This window comes from Cataglyphis hispanica, chromosome 16, assembly GCF_021464435.1.
Source record: "Cataglyphis hispanica isolate Lineage 1 chromosome 16, ULB_Chis1_1.0, whole genome shotgun sequence".
NCBI classification, from domain to species: domain Eukaryota; kingdom Metazoa; phylum Arthropoda; class Insecta; order Hymenoptera; family Formicidae; genus Cataglyphis; species Cataglyphis hispanica.
In genome coordinates, this window is record NC_065969.1 from 6067106 (window position 1) to 6088004 (window position 20899).

Genomic DNA, 20899 nt, shown 5'->3' on the forward strand with positions numbered 1-20899 from the left:
GCTGATATATATATATATATATATATATATATATATATATATATATATATATATATATATATAGAAAGGAAAACCTCTCCGTCCCTCATAACTTCTATAGATTGCGTTCAAAAAATTCGTCTCTACTCGTCGAGTTGACAAGTCGATTGGCCAATCAGGATAAATAAATAAATCTTGGTTACTTTTATTCTGATTAGTCAATCATATGCTGCCCTATTGGTTAAATCCAACGATAATATTCTAGTGTATTGATTACAATAGTCAATGGTACAATTGATTCTAACCAATCTAACCAATTTTTATGAATGTATGGCAAAGAGGTTATATTTATCACGCATTGTTTACACGTATTATTAAGGAGTATTACAATAAACGTATACAGATCTTTTGGATAAATATTTCATATGTTGGAAAGATGGGCAAAACCTTGCGTATAAAAATACTGCACCCATAAAAGAAGAAAATAAAGTGTCTGCTAAAATAGCTGGAATATCACGGCTAAAGAGTGAGATTATGGCGCGATATACAAATTAAGAATGTCGTGGAGAACGAAGAGTGACACAAAACGACGTTCGTCTAGCCGCAAACGTACGCGTGAAAATGCAAGTGAATATCAGAGGAAGAGGTATTGCGACGATTACAAGATCGACGAGCGCAACTCGTCAAAGTCCAGGCAGAACGATCGGGAGACGCGCAAATCTTCCTCGTCCTCGACGAGTCGTCACCAAGAGAGCCACCAAGACTTCTATTTTAGTAATTATAAACACGAATTGAATAAGATCTTCACAACAAATTCGAATCTCATTCACGATGTCGTGGATTTTTGGAAATTTGTCGAGAAATACGAGTCTGTCAAGAAACAATTAGGCGATAGCGACGAATCCGCAGCCAATTCCGCTTTAAATCCCATCGGAGTGCCGGAAAGATATCACAAGTCTCATTGTTTAAATTTCAAGCTCAATCTGTCGTATGGAGAATTATTTGCGCGAGTCCCTGAAATGAAACAACTGACGAAATTGCGCCTGCTAAAGTTCAGGGATGTAATAGTCTTGTACTTGGACTTTAAGCAAAAGGAAAAATTCAGCAAATTAAAAAAACTCAGAGACACACAAGCTAATTTACCAGTTGCACGACATAAAGATGAAATTATTGAGATGGTAAAAAAGGAGAAAGTGGTCATTGTGGCAGGGGACACGGGTTGTGGAAAATCTACTCAAGTACCTCAATACTTGTATGAAGCTGGTTTTCGAAAAATAGGTACAATCCCAAAGTTAATTGTCAATCTAAATATTTTTTTATATTTAAACGATTGTATATTTAATATATGATTTAATTATTTTTCTTTCATAATTTGTATTACAGCATGTACACAGCCCCGAAGAATAGCATGTATTTCACTAGCAAAACGAGTCGCTTTTGAAACATTGAGCGAGAATCTGAGCAAAGTTGGATATCAGATACGTTTTGAAAAACAGAGAAACCAAGAGACAAACATAACATTCATAACCGAAGGTTTATTGTTACGACAAGTAAATATTTCAATATTTGCAAATTATTCTAAAAACATTCAAAAAAATTTTATATATTAATACACGTTTACAGATGTCGGGTGAATCAACATTATCAGCGTACGATGTAATAGTCTTAGATGAAGTGCACGAGCGTCATCTGCATGGAGATTTCTTATTGGGCATTATGAAATGCATTATTTATCAAAAACCCGATTTGAAATTGGTATTAATGTCTGCAACTATTAATATAGAGCTCTTTAGTAATTATTTTGCAAAGGAAGATGTTAAAATAGTGGAAGTAAGAGTTTTTATATCACATATAAAATATTTAAACGGTTTAACTGTTTTTAAATACTTTCAAATATCAATCAAATGTACATATATGTAATTTGTGAAATTCTGAAATTTTTCATATATATTTAGGTTCCTGGAAGATTATATCCTATTCAATTGTTCTACCGTCCTGTAACTGTAGAAGATTTCGGATACAAAAATGATCGTTTTAATCCAAGTCCATATGTACAAATAATGCAAATAATTGATCAAAAATATCCAGGTGTAAAAGAAATTTATATTTTAATTACAGTAACAAACTCTTCAGAATAAAGATTAATTAAAAATTAAGATTGTTACTATTAACTAATAATATATTTTAATTAAAATTACAATTACTTTGTTATAATTACAATGTTAAAAATATTTTAGCCAATGAGAAGGGTGACTTATTGATATTCTTGAGTGGAATAAGTGAAATTACTGCAGTCGTAGATGCTGCCAAGGAATATAGTACAAAGAAGAATAATTGGATAGTTTTACCACTTCATAGTACCCTTTCCATCATTGAACAAGACAAGGTATATTTCTGTTGCGTGAATTATTTTTGTAAATTATTTTTATTTCATCATAAAAGAATACCAATGAATAATTTCGCTTTCTCTAGGTATTTGACTATGCACCTGAAGGTGTTAGGAAGTGCATTGTCGCAACTAATATTGCGGAAACTTCCATTACCATTGATGGAATTAGATTTGTCGCCGATAGTGGAAAAGTGAAGGAAATGAGTTACGATCCATCATGTAAGATGCAAAGGCTGAAAGAATTCTGGATAAGCAAAGCCAGTGCGGAACAGAGAAAAGGAAGATCAGGCAGGACTGGACCTGGAGTTTGTTACAGGTAAATAATTTGTGATTTTTGCAACAAATCATGTTATCATTATTTACAAGATTGAGAATAAACGTGACATTGTTCTTTTCAGAATTTATTCAGAGGAAGAATATAAGACATTGGAAAAATATTCGACACCAGAATTACAACGTGTACCCTTAGATTCTTCGCTGTTACAAATGATAGCAATGGGACTACCTGATGCTCGAAAGTTTCCATTCATCGAGCCACCGCCAGCTGACAGTATAGAAAACGCTATATTATCATTGAAAGATCATGTTAGTATTTTAGATCTTGCATTCTTGTTTTTCTTGCAAAGTGCTGAATATTAAATTAACAATATTTTCACCAGGGTGCACTCACAGATAATGAAAAAATCACATGTGTAGGTAAAACCTTGGCACGGCTGCCCGTTGATATTACAATAGGAAAGATGTTAATTATGGGATCCATTTTTCATCAAGTGGAACCTGTATTGTCACTAGCCGCTGCATTAAGTATACAAACACCATTCACCAATAGAGCATATAGAGATGTAGAATGTGAGGTAATTAATGTTAATAAGTGTATTAATAATGCTGTGCAACAAACATTTAATTTTGTGATGAAACAATATCTATAATATTAAAGACATCTAGAAAAAGATTAGAATCTGACCATGGTGATCCTATAACTTTACTGAACGCATTTAAAGAATGGCTAGAAGTGAAGCAAGAAAATTCTCAAGAATATAGAGGTGGTAGTAACAGTAGCAGAAAGTGGTGCCGAAGACGAGGTTTAGAAGAGCAACGATTCTACGAAATGACAAAATTGAGGACTCAATTTAAAGAATTACTTCAAGTTAGTCATACATTTTGTGTACATTTTTCTCACAGATATATTTTTAATATCATTATGTATTTAATATTATATATCTTCTTTATATGGGGGATACATTATATAGGATTGCAAATTACTCAAAAGTCTCCCAGAATCAAACTCTTCCATGACAAGTGCGGAACGTGCGATAAGGCATGGAGAATTAAGACTCTTGAAGTCTCTCAAAAGAACTTACAAGCAAAATGAACCTAGAAGACGTAAACAATTAAAAGTAGAGACCTTTGACATACAAATGGAAGATAATGATGATGATTATGGAGAGCTCGACATAAAAGATATAGAATTTCGAATGAGAAATGATTCAAGTCAAGTGCAAAATCTTTTAACAGCGTCTACCGCGTGCAGCTATAAAAATTTGACAATGTTGAAGCTGATATTATGCAGTGGCTTATATCCACAGTTTGCTTGTGCTGACGAGTATAATTATTGCAAGGTATAAAAATTATATATTCTTTTGTTATTTTTTATATATTCAGTTGTTTATAATTTATAATTTGTGTATATATGATGATATGTAAAAATATTTTCCAAATTGTTATTCAGTCTATGAGCGAGCAATTATTTCATACAAAAGCAAAACCATATGTTGCACTGCATCCAATGAGCTTTTTTGGAAATCATCAGCAACTTTTGCAAATTGAAGAAGCGGATGTAATATCGATACCAGGATTTAAAAGTAAAAATCCTGTTAGCCCTAAACATCAGATACTAGCATATCTGTAAGTTTTTATTTATGTTTATTTTATAATATAATTTGTCAAATAAATTTAATGCATTATACAAAATAAATGCGAGACAGATCCCTCTTGGAAACCACAAAACCATATCTGGTAAATACTTTAAGAATGCCTGCCGCACAAACATTGTTGCTATTTGCACGTGAAATAGACACAAATAGTATATTCTCTTTGTAAGTAATATATTATGCCTTCATGTGTACTAATATTTTGTATAAATTTGTATATTTTTATATTTCTCAATAAAAAAGAAAAATAATATTAGTCAAATACAATGTAAGATAGATTTTACATTTTGCAGAATAGCATGTGATTCATGGCTCATGTTAGAATTTCCTGTTCCTGACAGTGGTCAGACTTTATTAATGAGAGCTACCAAATTGAGAAATAAATGGGATTTCTTGTTAAATCAGCGATTGCAAGGTACAAAGCATATTTCTTTTGACATGATTGAATTGTACTACTTTTCCCTTCCCTTCCCCTCCCCTTTTCTATTCCTTCATTTAATACCAATATTTATAGTAAGATTAATATAAATGTCTTATTTTTCAGGATCTGATGATGCAAACGATGAAACAAAAGATTTTAATAAAGTTGAGCAAAATCTTACTCAAGAACTGATTGAATATATGCACACTACAGTACCGTATACGATAAAACGATTGCTACCGGCCGATTTAAAAATGATATATGTTGGCAGTGGCAATAATGATACATGTATAGAGCCTAATCCTTTCCAAACCGATTTTAAGAGTATACCAAATGTAACTAAAGGTGGAGTTAATGTAACAGACAGTATTACATATAATTGGTGAGTGCAAAAGAATAATTACATTAATTAATACGGAGATTTATTTATCTTTTACTATTAAATTGCAGCATAAAGGAAACTGACTGGAGTGAACAACTAATTGCAGAAATGCGCGAAACTGAATGGCATTGTCAAAACTGTGATTTTCGAGCAGTCTTATCGAGTACAGAAAAACTCCAACATCAAAGTTATTGTACAATCGCGCATGCAACCAATATCGACAAAGAAACTGAAAATATCACGCGTACACGTAATAGTCAAGCATACGAATGTCCTGATTGTTCGCAAATGTTACATCTCACACCTATCGAGATATTAAAGCATAAGAAACTACATATTAAAACAAGTTAAAATATACAGCATATGGATTGTATATAAATATGGATAAATATGGATAAACATGGATTGTATATAAATAGAAAACATATTTATATTAAAAGAGAATAATTTACATACAGATATATAGACGGTTTTTGTTAATATAAATAAACATATCAACATTTCATTGATAGATGTTCACAGAACTCTAGGTACATAACACATACACATATAAGGATATATATATATATATATATATATATATATATATATATATATATATTGCTTTATACATACATAATAAGATTAAATATTTCTTTTAAAAATTAAAATTAATATATTTTAATACTAGAATTTGCAAGTAATTTAACTTGCCTACAAAGTTTTATTCTTTATGTACAAAAACTTTAACAAATATAATATTTACAATAACAACAATCAAAAAATTTAAAAACGTTCTTAACAAAAAAATTAAGTATATACTTATATAGAATGTGATGTATCAAGTCCATGGCAAGAAATTTGAAAACAATAAGCATCCTATAATTGTGTATCCTATAAAATAGAATAGTACAAGTTTATCTTGTAATGTATATTGTTCTTGTGATAAGAAAAATACCTTCCATTTCGAGCAAATGTTCTCTTCATTTTCATATCGTAAATCAATATGATCGATATACTTATGAGATGTAATTAAGGCGCAATACCAATATATCAAAGGACTTGCAGAAGCTAATAAACGTGTACTAACTTGAATATGTGCGAAGAATAAGCAAACCATAGTTAGAAATAATCCATGTATTACAAAGACGAACATACTTAATGGATATACTTTGATTTGAGTATTTCCGTTTTTTCTTTTATTATCAAAAAGTCCTAACAAGTACAATTCATCTTTATATTCGCAAGCAAATTCTTTTATGCATTGCAACATAATAAACAATATTGGGCAAGCTAAAATAAAATTTGGTATTTGTTTAAATTGATAATATCTTAAGAATCCAACATTCCAATATGTCTTTTGTACATATGAATATGCTAGAGGTATTGTAGCGTTACACCATATTGAACTTGTCATGCCTGGTAATACTAAATTATTTTCTGTAGCATACTGTAAAATGTGAATTGGCAATAACGACTTATCGGGTGTAGAAGTACAAAATTTAATATAGTTGTATATTTGTAAAAGAAAAAACGGAGACAGCGATAAAATTAGTGTGCTCAAGATAGTGAAACAATTTCTTAATGTAATTAGTTTAAAAATATATGGTATTTTGCGTTTCTGTTTCTCAACTTCTTTCGACATAGAATTCTTAAGTCCGAAATATACAGGGAAGCCTATATTGACAATACCATTCGATCTCGTTAAAATCGACAGTGCCAATGGAAAATAAATGGTAGACGTATATTTCATACTGCCGAGCATGGTGTAAAATGTTAAATATGCAAATATGGATTCTGAATATACGGCCGAGAAAAATATGCTGGCTGGATTTATACAATAAAATATCGCTGCTTTGTAAGCAATTACAGTATCCTGAAATATATGTATTGTAAGATCGTAAAGAATGAGAGCTGATTTTACGAAACACACGAAATTGATAAGCATCGCAGCAACGATTATAATACTTTGGCTGTTTAACGCGGGGAATATTTTCGACAAAATAAAGGCAACGATGCGAATCAGGGCTGGATACAATGGATAAAAGGCAATAGTATTCTCGTACGTATACCCGTATTTTGCAATATGTAAAAAATATTCTCCATCCCAACGTGTAAAACCGTTGAATAAAAAATAAATTATTTCATCCCACAGGGATCCCATTTTCTCTGCGGAATTCAGAGGTCTTTTAAACGCATCCGCACGATGATCGGGAATTGACGCATTGAAAATTATTTGCAATATTAATATCGCAATTCTACTGATGATTGCGAACCAAAGAACTTTCTTTCGTGGCGAATACATTTTGTGTAATTTCGCATATGTTGTCTATCTTAATTTCACAACATAAATGAAATATTTATATCTCAGTTGTAACAGCAAATTATGAAATAGACTTGTAATCATCTCACTTGTGATCTAATTATATTCATCAGTGATTCACAGTTTCCGTTTGCGTCTATATTCTTATCGTGTGGAGAGAGAGAGGAAGTGGTCGAATCGAGCCGCTCATACAAATGATATCCTCCGAGTATAAAGTTGTTACAGATCTGTTAGTGACTGGACCGTGCGCTGAAACAAATAATTTATACGATTGCGCATATATATATATATATATATATATATATATATATATATATATATATATATATTATGTAAAACATGTATTTAATATTTAATTTATTCATTATCGCAATTCATTATTCATTAATTGCTGCACAGACTATAATACAACAATCCTCGCCAGATCCGAAATGTAAGTTTTTATACATATTTCTCATTGTATAAATCGTAAAAAATCTAATAGTTTTTACAGTGTCTTGGGTTTTATTTCTATTTATATTATTTGTATTTAAATTAATGAGATATTAAAATATGTTTCTATAATTATCAGATTTCAAAAAGCCGGATAAAAAATCAGTTGATAAAACATTCGGTGAGGACTTAACAGATTGGTTATTTACTGGATGTTGGGGAGAAAATAATCATCAATCGAGTAGATGCTTCCAATATCACAATGGAATCGAATATCCCAGTTACGATGGATGGTACAATAACATTGGAAGACCAGAACTAGGTGCAGTTGACACTCCATTACTAAGGAGACTGCCAGCCGCTTATGAAGATGGAGTATACAAGCCTTCAGGTTCTAATAGACCAGAACCATTAGAAATAAGTGAGAAGCTGTTAAGCGGAGAAATTGGATCAAAATCAAGAACAGGAAGAAACGCTTTACTTGTATTTTTCGGTACGTGAAAATGATTTATATCATACAGAACAGTTATTAAGATAATATCATATACTTGCACATTTGCATATTTATTTATGGAAATTATAAGAATATCATATATGTACAATATGAAATGTGATTTGTAAAAAAATTTTTGTAACAAATATTTAAGTCAAGTATATAGAAAGATTAAATATTTATCAAATATATTTATGGTAAAAAACATAAAAGATATTTATAATGAGGCTCAACAATATATAATTTGAAAAAAAAAAAATGTTTAGGTCAGCAAGTGGTGGAGGAAATTTTAGATGCTCAGAGGGCGATGTGTCCACCTGAATATATCAACATAAAGATTCCGGAAAATCATCGATATAGAACTAAACCAGGACATACGGAAATGCCAGTTTTACGCACGCGATACGATCATCGCACCGGTCATTCGCCAAACAATCCTCGTCAACAGGTAATATTTGGTAATGTTCGCTCTAATGTTATTCTCATTTTAACAAACGATATTATTTTATTATCAAGTATCAATACGTTGCAGCTAAATGAAATTACGCCATTCTTAGACGGTGGATTAATTTACGGTACATCTAAAGCATGGTCTGACGTTTTAAGGACAAATAGCAGTGGAATATTGCAGGCGGATGGTCAACTCGCATCATCGTACTTTGGTTTATATCCCGATTATAATACTGTCCGATTACCGATGGCTAATCCACCGCCACCTATTCATCATCATCAATACATTTCACGACACTATAGCGAGAGCGTTACTAGATATTTCAGTGAGTAGTAAAATTTTATTCACGTAGACACAGGATATTAGAATAAACGAGTATTAGAATTTTATGCCGCAGACGCGTTTAACGGCGTCCACTATATGATGATCCTTTGGGGTGCATTCGTATTCAATCTTCTCCGAATAAGGCATCGGAACGTCGACACCGGCGCACCGTACTGCGGGTGCGTCGAGCTGAAAGAATACTGGATTTTCCATTACTGTCGCAACAATCTCGGATCCTACTCCGCATCTCGGCCAGCCTAACTCAACAGTCATCAAACGGTGTGTCTTGCCGATCGATTTGAACACGGTGTCCCAATCCAGGGGTCTGAGTGAACGCAGATTGACAATTTCCGCCTCGATCCCTTGTCCGGCCAATATGTCGGCCGCTTGAACTGTATACATGTACGCCTGGCCGTGCGTCACCAGAGTAATATGTTTGCCAGGTTTCTCCACCTTGGCTTTGCCAAAAGGTATCTGATAATCCTTGTCCATAGCTTGATCGGACACGGGAAATTCGAAGTTGTAAAGTAACTCGCTCTCTAGCATGATAACAGGATCGGGATCGCGCACAGCTGTCTTGAGACAGCCCCTATAATCTTCGCAAGTTGACGGTGATACAACTTTCAAGCCGGGTGTGCTCATGTACCACGCGGCGAAGCACTGAGAATGCTGCGCGGCCAAACCCTTGGCATTACCGTTCGGACCGCGAAAGAGAACGGGGACGGGATATTTCCCACCAGACATGTAGAGATTCTTGGCGGCACCGTTGATGATACGGTCAATAGCTTGCATAGCGAAATTAAAGGTCATAAATTCGCATATCGGTTTCAAGCCTAGAATCGCCGCGCCGACCGCTATACCACAGAATCCAGCCTCTGTGATCGGTGTATCGATCAATCGCTTATCGCCATACTTCTTCCAAAGACCGCGCGTAATCTTGTAAGCGCCGTCGAATTCGGCGACCTCCTCTCCGATAATGAATACCTTTTCATCCCGCGCCAACTCCTCATCGAGAGCCATATTCAGCGCGTCTCGTACAGTCATTTTTGTGACGGATCTGCGGGACGTTTTACGAATGACACAATGATGCATCGCTCGCAGCATCAATTTATCTCTCAATGGATGAAGAAAATACATCTCGAACGCGAATAAATAAATTTCGACTCAGTATAATATCTATCTATTAATACGCAATTTGATACGTATGCTTTAGAATTGGGAAATCCGCGAGGGAATGAAAATCCGTTCCTGCTGACTTTTGGTATAATATGGTTCAGATGGCACAATTTCGTAGCATTTCATATTAAACGTCACAATCCAAATTGGTCAAGCGATAAGATTTACAACGAGGCTCGTAAATGGGTGATAGCGACCCAGCAGCACATTGTCGTTAACGAATGGTTGCCGTCGTGGTTGGGAAATAGACTTCCTGCATATAAGGGTAAATAAAAATAGTGTTAGTCAACATGTGATAGCGTTGATAAACGTGATAAATGTTCAATCCGAATAAATGTTTATTTACTTGTAAATTGCATATAATCCTAATTGATAATTTGTTATTTAAAGGTTACAACCCCAATATCGATCCGCAGATAGAGCAATTTTTCCAATCGGCCGCTTTTCGCTTCGGACACACTTTGGTTCCACCAGGTAAATAACGCATCCGATTTTTTTTATTAATATTAGACAGATGTGTTCCGTTTTCCTAATGCCTCTATATTAATGACAAGCGAAACCAAATGAGTTAAATATCGATTTTCATAGCACAGCCCGTCTTTTATTTAATTATAAGGTGGTACAAAGAAGAATCGATTTATATTTATTAATTTGATGAAAGATCATACAATAGATGTGTGTGTAATATTGTCATAATATTGTAAAATTGTATAGATATGCAGTAATAACATTAATGGTAATCACAATGTTAGGTGTATATTTGCGCAACTATGGGAGGAATAATTGTTCCTTGGAACCACATCCAATTAGAACGTGCAATAATTATTGGATGTCACAGGTATTTTGATAATTATACATTTTTTAAGTATATATACATATATATACATATTTTTAAAGTTTCGATGTTTAAAACGCGTACGTAATAAAGTACGTAAAAATGATTGTTTTTAGAATTCTCTCTATGCAAATTTAACAAGAATAAAGGATGTCATTGATGTAGAGAAATTATTAATGGGAATGGCTATTCAATTATGCGAAGAGGAGGATCACAAGATCGTTGAAGATTTGCGAGGTAGTTTATTCGGGCCACTGGAATTCTCAAGAAGAGACTTAATGGCACTTAATATTCAGAGGGGACGTGATCACGGAGTACCTGATTACAACAGCGCTCGTCGTGCGTACGGTCTACCGGAGATTAAAAATATATCTCATTTTAACCGCATAGATCAAGCGGTATGTTGTATAAAAATTTTCATGTATTTCTTGTATTTAACGGCAGCGTTGCAAAATGCAATATATATTTTATACATAATATTTAAGACATTTTATTTATTATTATTTAGGATATTTTTTATTTAAGATTCAAGATGAATTTCTCAGACTATACAATAACTCGTTCAATAATGTGGATATCTGGGTAGGTGGAATATTAGAAACTGGCGATGGACCCGGAGAACTATTTCAAAGTATTATCAGTGATCAATTTCAACGAATACGCGACGGTGATAGGTTTTGGTACCAGAATTTCAATAATAAGTATGTAATTATATCGCTATTGCATATTTCATTATACTTTCTGTACAATTGATACGATAAACTTTTGATTCGACTTTGTTTCTAGACTTTTCACTTACGAAGAAGTTCGAAGATTAGAACAGTTATCATTTTATGATATACTGATGTGTACCACTAAGATGGACTGGAACGATATTCCAAAGAATCCTTTTAGAGTTCCTGTAGCAGGTAAAGGAAAAACTACATATGAAAATGTAAATTTACCTAATAATTAGTTAATAATACCACTAAATTCATTTGTATCTTCTTTCAGTGGATGATATACATCCCAATTGTATTAATAATAAAATTGTTAAAGAAGGCAACTGCACAACTGGTTCTTGTTTTCATGCCGATCAAATAAATAAATATACAATCGAAAGTTGCACAGAACCTGGGACTTATGATTTTTTTTCCAATAGCAGTGTATCCTTCATTCTTACATTTTTAGGTGTATCAATATTTTTCTGCGGTGAATATTTTTTTACTATTATTCAAATAATGAAACAATATGGGCATTATACTAACTAACGACATGGGCATTATACTAACTAAAGTGTTGATTTTGATACAGGTATCATTACATTAATAGTCTTTAAGATACAATTTAAGAATAAAGGACCAATGCGAGAAATTGTTAAAAAAATAGACCATAGTGATAATATCGACATTATACATACTGGTAAGACTTTTTAGGTATGTGCATATCTTTATATTGCATACATGTAGTATAACAAAAATATATTCCTCTATGAATAGCTAGTGAATGGCAAGAGCCAAAAACTGCACTTAGATGTGTAATATTAATGCTAAACATCAGAAAAAAGCAACTGGAAGTGAAAAATCAATTGGGACATTTGATACGTGCAATCGACATTCCAACTAATAGCAATGTCATGGTATATATTTTTCTAATACATGTTAATTATTGTTTATCGCACAAAAGCACATAAAATAATTGATAAGTATATAATAAAATGTATCAAATCTTTCTTGTAGATTTATTGCGCGTCTGATAGTCACTATATTTTAATCCGTGTACATCATAGTTATGATTTAGTATTGAAGTTTGATTCCGATTTTTTGAAAAGCACATTTATAAAAGCATTCGAAAGATTTATATCAGATATTGCAACATCCGGAAATGTTTGTTCAATGCAAATTATGACTAATACCACATATGCAGCGTTACTCAAGCAAGCAATAACTAAAAAGCATCGTCAAAAGAAATTGGAAATGTTTTTCCGCGTTGTATTCGCACAGGTGTGTGTTTTTCTTCTTTTGTGAAATATTCGAATATAATATAGTATAATATTGAATAATACACAACTTGTGTTTTCAGGCATTCCATATTGCACATACAGAAGAAGAAATTCTACAAATAGATTCGTCAGTTGCAAGAGAAGTGATTTATACCGAGCTAACTATCATAGAATTCGCGGAAGCTCTGAGTATGAAGCCGGATGCGGAATTCGTAAAAAAGGTAATATTTACATTATAAAATCTGATAAGTAATATGCAAATATGCAATACAAATATATTTGTTGAAAATTATGCATATCCACACATTTTCAGATATTTAATTTAGTGGATAAAGATAAGAACGGTTTTATATCATTTCGAGAGTTTGTTGACATGTTGGTGATATTTCTAAAGGGCTCTGCAGAAGAAAAAATGAAGCTAATGTTTGATATGTATGACATCAATGGTATAGGAAGACTTAAAAGAGAAGAGTTCTCAGCTATGTTGAGGTATATTTTTAAATTATCCAAATGAATGACATACACTATCCTGTGCATAATCCCTTCATATATACATTACATTAAATACTTGCAGATCATTTATGGAAACTAGCAATGCCGATATAATGGACGATGAGTTGGAAGCTCTGGTGCAATCCATGATGTATCACGCCGATTTGGCGGACAAGGAAACTATAAATTTACAGGATTTTCAGAAAATACTAAGCGACTTTAATGATAAATTTAATTATGCAGAACTGGAGTTCAATGTACCTGCGGATGGAAAAAGCAACAGAAAACTTCACGCAGGTGTGAAAACTGTTAGATCAACATTCATCGGCGAAGTACAAAAGACGGTAGAAAGTCTATATGCCGATCCAAGCGAATTACAATATAGAATCGAGGGAAAAACGAAAAGTGAACAAAATGCGAAAGAGAAAAAAAGTAATAGCGAAATTATTGACAAGAACGAGAAAATTGTCGAAGAACTCAAGAAACATTCAGACAATTATTGGTATCCTATAATGAAATATCTCGCTAACAAACGATTACAAATATTCTGGGCGTGTTTATACACTCTGTTTCTGCTTGGGATTTTCGCAGAACGAGTATATTGTATGTTCTTTTCGAACATTCCCTTAAAGTAGATATCTATCTGACTTTAATTTTTGCACTTTATAATGATCAATATTGCTCTCTTTTATACAGATTACTCTATACAACGAGAACATTCTGGTTTGAGACGAATATTAGGCTATGGTCTTACTATAACGAGAGGTGCGGCATCGGCTATGATGTTTGCTTATTCCACATTATTAATTATGATGTGCCATAACACCATCACTGTTCTGAGAACTACGGTTTTGCAATTTTATATTCCTTTCGATTCAGCGATAGAAATGCATAAATATATCGCTTGTTGGGCATTAGTCTTTACTGGTGAGAATATAAGTTCTATAAAACTTTTTAAACAATGTACAAAATGTTAACAACTTAATTAGAACAACTCATTCGAGAGAGAAAATTTTTTAACAAATTATATGTTTACTCATATTCTTACTCATAGTCTTAATATTTTTAGTATTACATATAATTGGACACGGCTTTAATTTTTATCATATATCAACGCAAACTGCTGATGATCTGACGTGTTTATTCCGCAATTATTTCCACGCGTAAGTCTACATCTCTTTCCTTAGATATTTCAATTACTCGATTTTAAGATATTTAAATATATATTTATTCATATTTACATATGTGCATCATTATGTTATACATAATATTCGCATTTAGAACGCATGAGCTACCAAAGTTCCATTATTGGTGTTGGGGTACAATAACAGGTGTAACAGGAATATTTTTAACTATTGTAACTGGATTAATATTTGTGTGCTCTTTGTCGATGGTACGCAAGTCATTCTATAATTGGTTCTCTCTTATACACTCTTTATATCCAGTTTTCTACATACTGATGATCTTACATGGCAGTGGAAGATTAGTACAAGTAATATTGTTATATATAATTATCAATTATTTTTATATATACAGGATGCCAAATTTGAAATACGCGTCCATCCAAAGTTAAATTCTTTTTATCAAAATTTATCTGCCTCGAAATAATACAATCTAAAAAAGATCGGATCTTAATATTCCATTTTAATTATCGAGATATTCGGTCTATTACGTTTGAAATTTAACACCCTGTGTATAAAAATATCCTACCTAAAATCATATTGTATATCAAAATCATTTATAATTTTATTATTACAATAGGAACCATATTTTCATTATTTCTTCTTGGGACCAGTTATTTTATTTATTCTCGATAAAGTCGTAACTGTGACTAGAATAACGATAGAGATACCAATACTCAAAGCAGAAATTCTGCCATCAGGTATTCCTTTTTGAAAATATTATTGCTATATTGTTGTTTTTATTTTTATTCAAGTCTTTGTATATATCATTCATATACATATGCTGTATAGGTGTAACATGTATAATATTTCCAAAACCTTTAAATTTTCAATATAAATCTGGTCAGTGGATTAGAATAGCATGTCCAGCATTACAGACAAATGAATATCATCCATTTACTTTATCATCTGCGCCACATGAAACGACTTTAAGTATACATGTACGAGCAGTTGGACCATGGACTAGGAATATTAGAGAGAAATTAGAATTGTATACAATGTCTAATAAAACTTTACCAATGGTAAACTCTCTTCATATCACAATATTTGTCTGAAATTCTATATTTTTATATATAGAATTCACAAAACTTTTACTAATGAGATAAATTTTTCACATGTTACTATACATCTGTTTATTTGTAGATTCACATGGATGGTCCATATGGGGAAGGTCATCAAGACTGGGATAAATATGAAGTGGCAATCATGGTTGGCGGAGGTATAGGTGTGACACCTTTTGCGTCAATACTCAAAGACATTGTTTTTAAATCAAACTATAATTCATACTTTGGATGCAAAAAGGTAATAACATTAACAAATCTGTTAAAATTTAAGGGATAATAAAAAAAAATATATGTATAAAGATATTTCAATTTGCAGGTATATTTTGTTTGGGTGACAAGAACACAAAAACAATTTGAATGGATGGTCGACATATTAAGGGAGCTTGAAAAAGCAGATATCAATAACACAGTATCAATTCATATTTTTGTTACTCAATTTTATCAAAAATTTGATCTACGTACGATACTTTTAGTAAGATATCTATATTCAAATGTTATCATATTTTAATTTGAAAAACTTTAATGCTAAAAGATCTCGAACTAAATATGATTTTCAGTATATTTGCGAACGTCATTTTCAAAAGATTTCGAACAAATCTTTATTTACTGGATTGAAAGCAGTGACACATTTCGGACGTCCGAAATTCTCTCAATTTTTCCTGTCTATACAAAAATTACACCCTACTGTAAGTATTGATTATCTATTGATTATCAATATGACTAATTGCATAATTTTTTTAATCAACATTATATTATATTATGCTTTAAATTCTTTACACACACACACACATAACGTATATATATATAATGTAACACACACACACATATTTCTTTTTAATTTCTGTTTCAGACAAACAAGATTGGTGTTTTTAGTTGTGGTACACCAGCTATGACACAAGCAGTAGCTACAGCTTGTAAAGCGATTAATCTAACAGAAATCAATGATACATTATTTCAACATCATTATAAAAGTTTTTAAAAGTTTCTTTCTAAAATATTTAGTATAACATTTTATTTTTGATAAATTTAATTATTTCATAATAATCATAATTTTAATAATTTCTCTTTTTTATATTTATATTTTCTCTAATGAGTCATATTCTTATAAGAAAATTGTATGGAAAGATAAATTCCATATTTTGTTATATACTTGTATAAATGTTAAAATTACAAAAGATTATAAATAATTCTGTAATTCTTAATTTAAAAAAAAAGTTTTACTGTTGCGTCATAGTAAATATTAATTAAATTAATACTATTAATGATTACAAGTTATTAAATTAATTTACATAACATCTTTTATAAGAGATCAAATATATATATACATACTCACAAATATAAATACGGACGGAGAAGATTACTTTACAGTTTCTTCATAAATGTGATCCTAACGTCGCGACAGTCCATCAATCTAACCAAATCTAACGCCGGTAAAATTCCCGCCATTTTGTTATGCTAAAATCAAGCAAAAAAAAAATGTTTTAAAATTTTTGTTTTTACATACAGATATCGAATAAGTGTATTTTTAAATCTAAATAAAATATCCTAAATTAAATTACATTTACCGATAACTCTGCTTGATAAAAAATGCAATTAAGTCGATCCAATACATTGAAAAGTTGCTATCCAATTTCGCAAGCAAAGAAAAATGGAGATTTTCTGCCTCTACATCCATATAAAACATGAATAATAAACATAGTCGCGAAACTATCAGTGAATAACATGTTATGTCCACAAAATATTGAAGGTAAATTCAATTGGTTAACGAATAAAAAGTTTTAGGACTTCAAAAGTTTCTTGCAATAACAGCCAATCAGAATTTTGTTTAAAATTCAACCATGTCGAGAATAAAATAGCATTTGATTAACCAATCAGGATAAAGAGATCTTTGCTTTTTGTATCTCCTTTTGTTTGATTGGTCAATCAAATGCTACTCCGCGAGTAAATTTTCGAACGCAATCCAACTCGTACATACATCAAATGTTCCTAAACAGCTTTCCTCACAATTGGTCAATTGGCCAATTGTGTTGCGTACTATACACGCCATATGCATACGCGTTTTTTTATCCCTTCGATCTCTTTGCTACTGTAGTTCAGTGGTTTGCATAGTTCGCGTGTTTCATTTAGCCTAATTTAGCTTAATTTAGTCTCTACCGATTGAATTTTAATACAGTGAAATATATTTACAGTTTGTCAAGATGCAGGTGCCGCCAATTTTCATGGAATTACCGTTAGACGACCAAGTAAATATGCAAAATTCAATAACGCATGTCGCTGTCGTTAATTTCTTTAGATATTTTTTGTCAATATGTATTGGGTAAAAGCAGAATTGAGAACGCATTACTTATAATGTCGTGACCGTTACTTTTCCGCAATTAACTTTCATATAAAGTAATTTTTTTTTTCAAAATCATATATAAAAGACATGGTTTTTATATGTAACATCTTATAGATGATTTCAAAACATGAGAGATAAATACAGTACTATACAATTTATTAATTTTTAATAAACTTTGCAATCATAATTAAAGAAAATCAACTATTGCGACAGTTTCTATTTGATCCATAGAAAAATATTAATATATATATATATTGTGCATACTAATTTTGTTGAATATTATTATTAGGCGCAAGAACTGAGGGTATATTTTAAAAGCCTTGGTGCAGAAATTAGTGAAGAGAAATCTCCCAAAGGTATAGAGGACGATTTGCACAAGATTATTGGAGTATGTGAAGCATGTTTTAAAGAAGGAAATGAAAATGAGATAGAAACTGTATTGAATGATATTGTTTCTATCATGATCTTGGTAAATTTTGGCATACTTGATGCTTTATTGTCATACAAAATAAATATTTGTGTAATTTCTCTTTATCTGCATTGAGATTGACATTGTTCCAGATACCTACGGAACGTGCAGAAAATTTAATTTTAGCATTCTGTGAAAAACTTGTTAAAGCACCTGGATATAAGCTTGGATTAGTTTGCTTAAAAGCGTAATATATTTTTTACATACTTGCAATTGATTTTAATATAATACAAATGATTTAATATATTAACAAATGGTATATGTTTACAGATTATGGCTGTTATTTCAATCTCTTGCCGATGATTCTCCAATGAGATATCATGTTTATTACCATTTGGTACAAATAGCTCGCAATGTTGATCAAGTAAAAGCTGTGTACAGTGGAATAGATCAATTGAAGCAACAGTTTGCCTCCTTTCCACCATCAAATGAACAAATGCAGAAATTACTGCGTTTATTACACGAAGTCCTTTTAAGTTGCAAACAAGGGTAATTATCTTTATTTTTATTTTATTCTGTTTGATATAAAAGATATATCTAATTCTTAAAAAAAAAAAAATAATTTTTGAATAAAAAGATATTTATTGGATATTTATTTTACATAAAATATTTGTACATAATCCTTTAGAGAACAAGCAGCAGCTGTTATGGTGGAACTGTTGGGAACTTATACAGCAGAAAATGCTTCCGCAGCAAGAGAAGATGCCCAACGTTGTATATTAGCTGCATTAGCAGATCCTAATACATTTTTACTGGATCCACTGTTAGCTTTAAAACCTGTGAGATTCTTAGAAGGCGAATTGATACACGACTTACTTCTTGTGTTTGTGCAAGATAAATTGCCAGCATATTTACATTTTTACCAACATCACAGAGAATTTGTTGAACATCAACTTGGTACATACTGACTTATATTGTTAAAAATATTGAATTAATTTAGATAATAAGATTCAACATGCATCTTTTTTTTTCTTTTAGGATTGAACCATGAGCAAAACATGAAGAAGATGAGATTGCTAACTTTTATGCAACTTGCAGAGACAAATCCAGAAATGTCTTTTGATACAATACAAGAAGAATTGCAGATTAATGAATCTGAAGTAGAAAGTTTCATAATTGATGGTAAACTATCTCTCTGCTACTTGATTATTGCATATTTATTATTTTAATATTTGTAGAAAATGTATTCTATTATTAATGATAATTGTGTCCTGTCTACATAATAATTTCCACTAGTGATTCATTCAAGTGGCAATTGACTTTAAACAGGGCATATCAAATGAATCTGTACTGGCTTGGTAGAATTGTATTTTTACTGAGTTATTGAGACATTCAACAATAATTTGTTGTCATTTAATGTAAAAGGAATACAAAATAATCGTATTTAATTTTTTCTCGCGCGATATAAATAATATTATTATAATTACTGTTTGTTTCAGTTTTGAAAACCAAATTAGTAAGAGCGCGCATGGATCAAGCTGGCCGCAAAGTATTAATTTCTAGCACAATGCACAGAACATTTGGTCGCCCACAATGGATGCAATTGCGAGATCTACTTGCATCATGGAAAGCTAATCTTTCGGCTGTGCAGGATGGCATGAAGACTGTAGCTACTGCACAAATAGAGCTTGCAGCAAAAAATAAAGCTACTCTTGCTCATTGACAGTATCATAAAATTCCACAGGTGGGTGGTAGACAAAATGATTTATAATTGTATAATCATATATACATAAATACATAAATTTGAATTAAAAGTTGAAAATCTTTTTCTAATGTGTATAAAAAAAATTTATACAATTATCTTATCAAATCTAGTTGTCAAATGAAATAAATAAAAATTAATAGAGATAACTATACTGTAGTATTACATTCATATCTATAAGAGTTACACAGCAAATCCACAATATATATAACGAGAATTTTTTTATAAAATTTTAAATATACATTTATATTATATATAAAATAAAAAAGATCTAGACTCGTTAATTATTTTGTATTGTTTTTTGTATCAAATTATATCTGCAAGATAAATAATGTAAGCTTATGAAAAATAAACTTTTCGTATTGTGTAAAATATATTAAAAATTGATAGTCACCATCAATTTCAATATTTTTAATATGATCTTGATCTTGAAAATATATCAAAATAAAAAAATATATATATATATATAAAATTTATATATATTACATCTTTTCAAATTTTTTACAAGTAATATTTTTAAAAATGTATTTTATGTAAAATAAATTGATAATGTACCT

General features: G+C 31.3%; 5 protein-coding genes across 8 annotated transcripts; 3 read left to right on the forward strand and 2 right to left on the reverse strand.

The window, feature by feature from the left end:
• The first annotated feature begins 228 nt into the window (after positions 1-228).
• LOC126855431 (probable ATP-dependent RNA helicase DHX34) lies at positions 229-5702 on the forward strand. The gene is made up of 15 exons (XM_050603063.1): positions 229-1257; positions 1363-1529; positions 1603-1809; positions 1935-2067; positions 2217-2365; positions 2452-2684; positions 2767-2953; positions 3028-3222; positions 3306-3515; positions 3619-3987; positions 4098-4273; positions 4354-4464; positions 4593-4714; positions 4844-5102; positions 5171-5702. Exons 1-15 carry the CDS (start codon positions 537-539, stop codon positions 5451-5453), a joined length of 3522 nt encoding a protein of 1173 aa, XP_050459020.1. The 5' UTR covers positions 229-536; the 3' UTR covers positions 5454-5702.
• A 77-nt stretch (positions 5703-5779) lies between these two features.
• LOC126855436 (GPI mannosyltransferase 2) lies at positions 5780-17507 on the reverse strand. 2 transcript variants are annotated; one of them, XM_050603079.1, is made up of 3 exons: positions 17399-17507; positions 17167-17288; positions 5780-7653 (listed from the first exon to the last, which is right to left on the reverse strand). In XM_050603079.1, the coding sequence occupies exon 3, from the start codon at positions 7384-7386 to the stop codon at positions 5923-5925; it is 1464 nt and encodes a 487-aa protein (XP_050459036.1). In that variant the 5' UTR covers positions 7387-7653; positions 17167-17288; positions 17399-17507; the 3' UTR covers positions 5780-5922. The 2 variants fall into 2 exon arrangements, with proteins under 2 accessions (XP_050459036.1, XP_050459037.1); XM_050603080.1 differs by having other exon boundaries at positions 17163-17288; positions 17399-17496.
• Positions 7728-17154, forward strand: LOC126855428 (dual oxidase 2-like). 3 transcript variants are annotated; one of them, XM_050603059.1, is made up of 26 exons: positions 7728-7837; positions 7976-8329; positions 8596-8777; positions 8862-9105; positions 10318-10545; positions 10671-10754; positions 11033-11118; positions 11232-11513; positions 11641-11816; positions 11902-12023; positions 12109-12306; positions 12409-12516; positions 12594-12733; positions 12834-13097; positions 13177-13317; positions 13410-13585; positions 13671-14191; positions 14285-14515; positions 14658-14751; positions 14870-15080; positions 15350-15470; positions 15562-15791; positions 15913-16071; positions 16150-16305; positions 16391-16519; positions 16684-17154. In XM_050603059.1, exons 1-26 carry the CDS (start codon positions 7744-7746, stop codon positions 16810-16812), a joined length of 4860 nt encoding a protein of 1619 aa, XP_050459016.1. In that variant the 5' UTR covers positions 7728-7743; the 3' UTR covers positions 16813-17154. The 3 variants fall into 3 exon arrangements, with proteins under 3 accessions (XP_050459016.1, XP_050459017.1, XP_050459018.1); XM_050603060.1 differs by having other exon boundaries at positions 15640-15791; XM_050603061.1 differs by lacking the exons at positions 15913-16071; positions 16150-16305; positions 16391-16519; positions 16684-17154 and having other exon boundaries at positions 15618-15731.
• On the reverse strand, positions 9100-10328 carry LOC126855438 (pyruvate dehydrogenase E1 component subunit beta, mitochondrial-like). The gene has a single exon (XM_050603084.1). The coding sequence runs from the start codon at positions 10239-10241 to the stop codon at positions 9159-9161; it is 1083 nt and encodes a 360-aa protein (XP_050459041.1). The 5' UTR covers positions 10242-10328; the 3' UTR covers positions 9100-9158.
• Positions 17508-17850: 343 nt separating the features above from the next.
• On the forward strand, positions 17851-20491 carry LOC126855559 (eukaryotic translation initiation factor 3 subunit M). The gene is made up of 7 exons (XM_050603340.1): positions 17851-18076; positions 18461-18640; positions 18733-18827; positions 18911-19129; positions 19269-19537; positions 19619-19762; positions 20080-20491. Exons 1-7 carry the CDS (start codon positions 18032-18034, stop codon positions 20301-20303), a joined length of 1176 nt encoding a protein of 391 aa, XP_050459297.1. The 5' UTR covers positions 17851-18031; the 3' UTR covers positions 20304-20491.
• Positions 20492-20899: the final 408 nt, after the last annotated feature.